General features: G+C 49.3%; 1 protein-coding gene across 1 annotated transcript in view; it reads right to left on the bottom strand.

The window, feature by feature from the left end:
• The window catches only part of LOC120560058 (serine-rich adhesin for platelets-like), a 23,913-nt gene that overhangs the window by 4,403 nt on the left and 14,510 nt on the right, over positions 1-5,000 (bottom strand). The window contains exons 5-8 of the mRNA XM_039802163.1: positions 3,691-3,943; positions 2,734-2,844; positions 972-1,303; positions 1-366 (exon numbers count right to left, since the gene is read on the bottom strand). The exon at positions 1-366 is cut by the window's left edge and continues 1,166 nt beyond it. Coding sequence (XP_039658097.1) covers positions 1-366; positions 972-1,303; positions 2,734-2,844; positions 3,691-3,943 — 1,062 coding nt within the window. The remainder of the gene's footprint in view (positions 367-971; positions 1,304-2,733; positions 2,845-3,690; positions 3,944-5,000) is intronic.

The raw sequence follows: 5,000 nt of genomic DNA, 5'->3' as shown, positions 1-5,000 counted from the left end.
CGACATCGTGGACGACGAAGAAGAAGAAGTGCTGTGCTTTCTGAGAGAGGAGTTTGAAAACGCTGAAAACTCTGAGCACAGGGAGCTTGTGTCGGCGCGAGATGGCGTGGAGAGACCAGACGAGTTTACACCTTCCCCGGAAACACGTCTCGTCTCCGTGGCGATGCAGCTCCAGTCGCCGTCGTGGTCGCCGCTGGCGCTCGGGGAGAGGGGTTCGTAGTTCCACGTGTCGCCGCTGTTGCAGCTCTGCAGAGTCTGGAAGCTGAGCTGGGAGTCTGCGATGGAGGAAGAGGAAATAGATACCGGAAGAACGGAAGCAGAAGGAAGGCGGAGAGAGCCGGAGTAGCGGGCGCCAAGCCGCCGCGGCTAAGAAGAAAAACAGGAAGAGAATAAGTTCAGTTTTAGGTTTTTGTAGTTTCTTTTGACAGTGAGAACATTTACGTGCACACAAATGTTTCTAAAATATGAGTGGTGTGTTTCTCTCTGTGTGTCTGTGTGTGTGTCTGTGTGTGTGTCTGTGTGTGTGTGTCTGCGTGTGTGTGTGTGTCTCTGTGTGTGTCTGTGTGTCTGTGTGTGTGTCTGTGTGTGTCTCTGTGTGTGTGTATGTGTGTCTGTGTGTGTGTGTGTGTATGTATGTATGTATGTATGTATGTGTGTGTGTGTGTGTGTGTGTGTGTGTGTATGTGTGTATGTGTGTATGTCTGTGTGTGTGTGTCTGTGTGTATGTGTGTGTGTGTGTGTGTGTGTATGTCTGTGTGTGTGTGTGTCTGTCTGTGTGTGTGTGTGTGTGTGTGTGTCTGTTTGTCTGTGTGTCTGTCTGTGTGTGTATGTATGTCTGTGTGTGTGTGTGTGTGTGTGTGTGTGTGTGTGTGTGTGTGTGTGTGTGTGTGTGTGTGTGTGTGTGTGTGTGTGTGTGTGTGTGAGCAAAAACTGGTTAATAATGTGAACTGATTTCTGCTGAGGAAACAGACCTGGCAACAAGAGGAGGAGGCGCTGAGCGTCCCGCAGGAGTCCAGAGAGGAGTTGGTTTCGGGGCGTGGGAGGGGGGGTGGTTGGGGGAGGGGGGAGGGGTCAGTGGGGGGGGCGGAGGTGAGGGAGGCCATGAGGCTGCACATCCCTCCTCCTCTCGGCGCTCGGATCCTCCTTAGGGACGACTTGCCCTCCTCTCTGGCTCCGCCTCTCTCTGCCGCCGGCGCTGGGTGCGTTAGGTTCTCCTCCGCTGGCCGACCGACGCCGGAGAACCCAGCTGGTAGAACCGCAGAACCAGGAGAACCAGGAGAACCAGGAGAACCAGTGGGCGAGTCTGCAGAGACAGGAGGTAAGAGGAGAAGAGAAGAAGACACACTTTTTAATGAAAGAGAAGTCTCACCCTTCCTGTGTCCAAAAGTCAGAAGGGGCGGGACTTACACAGAGGAAGGGGCGGGATTTAGACACCTGAAGGGGCGGGACTTACACACATGAAGGGGTGGGACTTATACACAGGAAGGGGCGGGACTTATGCTGCGTTCCACTACAGGTTATGTTTATTAAATTAAGCCCAAAATATGTCACCGACTAGAAATCGCTAGTATCAGCTAGTGCTAGCTAGCGCTAGCTAACGCTAGCAGCAGCTAAAAGGATTTGTCGTGACTTTGCCTGGAACGCTACCAAGTCGTGAGTCATGACTTACGGGCTAAAAAATGTGTCTGGAACGCAGCATTACAAACAGGAAGGGGCGGGGCTTCCACACAGGAAGAGGAAGGACTTACACACCTGAAGGGGCAGGACTTAGACACTGGAAGACACAGGAAGGTGCGGGACTTAGACACTGGAAGACACCAGAAGGGGTGGGACTTAGACACTGGAAGACACAGGAATGAATCATGGAATTAACACAGACGACTGGAGAAGACACGGGAAGACACAGGAAGACACAGACACGGTAGAGACTTACACGGAAGGTGGGACGACACTAGACACCAGAAGGGGGGGACTTAGACATGGAAGGGACGACACCAGAAGGGGGGGGACTTAGACACTGGAAGACACAGGAAGGGGTGGGACTTACAGACACGGAAGGGGCGAAGCCGGACGACGGACGGGGTGGGACTTACACACTGGAAGAGGAAGGGCTACACACTGGACCGACACTGAAGACACAGGGGACTTAGACACTGGAAGACACAGGTGTGGGACGTAGACACTGGAAGACAGACAGGGAAGGTGGGACACCGGACACTGGACACTGGAAGACACAGGAAGGGGTGGGACTTAGACACTGGAAGACACAGGAAGGGGTGGGACTTAGACACTGGAAGACACAGGAAGGGGTGGGACTTAGACACTGGAAGGGGTGGGACTTATACACTGGAAGACACAGGGAAGGGGCGGGACTTAGACACTGGAAGGGGTGGGACTTATACATTGGAAGACACAGGAAGGGGTGGGACTTACACACTGGAAGACACAGGAAGGGGTGGGACATAGACACTGGAAGACACAGGAAGGGGCGGGACTTAGACACTGGAAGACATAGGAAGGGGTGGGACTTATATCCTGGAAGACACAGGAAGGGGTGGGACTTAGACACTGGAAAGGGTGGGACTTATACACTGGAAGACACAGGAAGGGGCAGGACTTCGACACTGGAAGACACAGGAAGGGGCGGGACTTAGACACAAAGAGTTGGGACTTATACACAGGAAGGGGCGGGACTTTGTCTATATTTGGGTAATAAATGGGTGGAGTTTATACCCAGCTTCTCGCTGACATCATCCGGCATCCCAGCGCTTGACCCCCCCTCCAGTTGCGTTGGTGTGTGGCCGGAACGGGATAACGAAGTCTGTGGGTTTGTGAACGCACTTACTGGATGGACAAAAACCGACCTGAAGAACCAACAGATAACATATAAATATTATATAAACAACTCTTAGTTAAGGAATTTCTGGTAGAAGATATTCTGTCTCAAAATGCAGACATGGGTCACAGTTTGCAAATAACCCAACCTGTAATAGACGGTACCGTTAGGGTGCCTTTACTTTGAAACCATCCAGCAAATAGACAGTATCGTAGGGTGCTGTTACGGTACGGTACCGTGTATATGCTGGTTCCCTGGTATTAAACCATTACTGATGGCTGCATTCCACTTAGGAGAGGTCCTGGTATTAAACCATTAATGATGGCTGCATTCCACTTAGGAGAGACCCTGGTATTAAACCATTACTGATGGCTGCATTCCACTTAGGAGAGACCCTGGTATTAAACCATTACTGATGGCTGCATTCCACTTAGGAGAGGTCCTGGTATTAAACCATTACTGATGGCTGCATTCCACTTAGGAGAGACCCTGGTATTAAACCATTACTGATGGCTGCATTCCACTTAGGAGAGACCCTGGTATTAAACCATTACTGATGGCTACATTCCACTTAGGAGAGACCCTGGTATTAAACCATTACTGATGGCTGCATTCCACTTAGGAGAGACCCTGGTATTAAACCATTACTGATGGCTGCATTCCACTTAGGAGAGGTCCTGGTATTGTGCATGCTGACTCACTGAAATATCTTACTGGGACACTTGATGGAACTGAGCCATCGTTAAGGTTATCAATGTCAGCTGTGCTTTTCCTACTATGACGAGTCAACATGTCTGCTGTGAAGAAGGTCCATTGAGTTTGTCACCCCTGATCTAGATGGTTCGGTCCCCCACCTGTGATGTTAATCGGGACGATATCGGCTGCGACTGCCTCCGCCTGCTTCCTCATCTTCTCCTCTGGCGTTGGAAGCCGAGTGGTCGTCTCCGTCTCCGTGGCCTCCGTGGCCTCCGTGGCCTCCGTCAGCTCGTAGGCCGAGGCGAAGACGTCCCAACAGGACGAGCGGTGGGCGGGGTTGAGCATGGGTGGGGTCAGAGGTCGCCTGTTGTTTAAGATGAACCTTTCTTCATCGTCAGAGAACGCTGAGGACTGGACACACACAGGAAACACATTTCAGGGGTTTCCCGAAGCACTTAAGGCAGTTTAAGTGGATTTTGGATTGTAAAGTTTGTAAGTACACCAGAAGTTTATGTGAATAACACTTGCCTCCTCTCTGCTGTTGTTGCAGTAAGACGAGTGCTTAGGGGCCGTCTACAAATTACCACACCGAAAAGAGATGCAACCAAAATATTTATTAATTTAACTTATTTTTTAAAGTAATTGCTGTAGTATAACTAGCAGGAGACAAGTTATAATTGAGGTAAGTTTGGAGACATTACCTTATTTAATCATTAAATTAATAAATATTTTTGTTGCATCTCTTTTCGGTGTTGTAATTTGTAGACGGCCCTAAGCACTCTTACTGCCCGGTAGTAACAGCAGCAGCAGCAGCAGCAGAGAGCAGAAGCCAGCAGGCAAGTGTTATTTACATAATCTTCTGGTGTACTTACAAACTTTCCAATCCATCATTTTATGAGTACATAACCTATATATACTAGTGTAGAAGTTTGGTATCATTTCGGGCATTATTAGTTGGGTAATGTACAAGAGACACTCTCGGCTCCATTAGCCCCTGCGCTAAGCTATTCAGCTGATAACACTACGCTACGCTAACTCTCCCAATGTTAGACCCAGGTGAAAAAAGCTTCTGGGGGGGTGTTTGGCTCGAGGTCATGGTGCAAAGGACCCTAGGGTGAAATTACTCCGAACCATCACTTTAACAAAAAAATAGGGCTGTGCTCGATTGAAGAAATTCTTAGTCGACTAACACTCATTCAATCGTATCGACTAATCGATTAGTTGATTTAATCGACAGATCTGTAAATCTGAGTTTCTCCACAAAGAGTCGTGCTAAAAGGATGCATATATTGAAAAAGATAACGCCTCCTTTGCATATATTAAACACAACATTTCAGCAAATGTGTAATACACAAGGGAGAATGAATGCAAGTGCATGAGCAGTGATTGACACGCAGTTAGACACCTCCCATGGTCCTGATTGGTGCATCTGAACAGTTAGACACTCCTCCTGGCCCTGATTGGTGCA

The sequence above is a fragment of the Perca fluviatilis genome, chromosome 1 (genome assembly GCF_010015445.1).
Source record: "Perca fluviatilis chromosome 1, GENO_Pfluv_1.0, whole genome shotgun sequence".
Taxonomy (NCBI): domain Eukaryota; kingdom Metazoa; phylum Chordata; class Actinopteri; order Perciformes; family Percidae; genus Perca; species Perca fluviatilis.
Note: the sequence above shows the minus strand (reverse complement) of the source record. Positions and strands in the feature narration are given on the sequence as shown.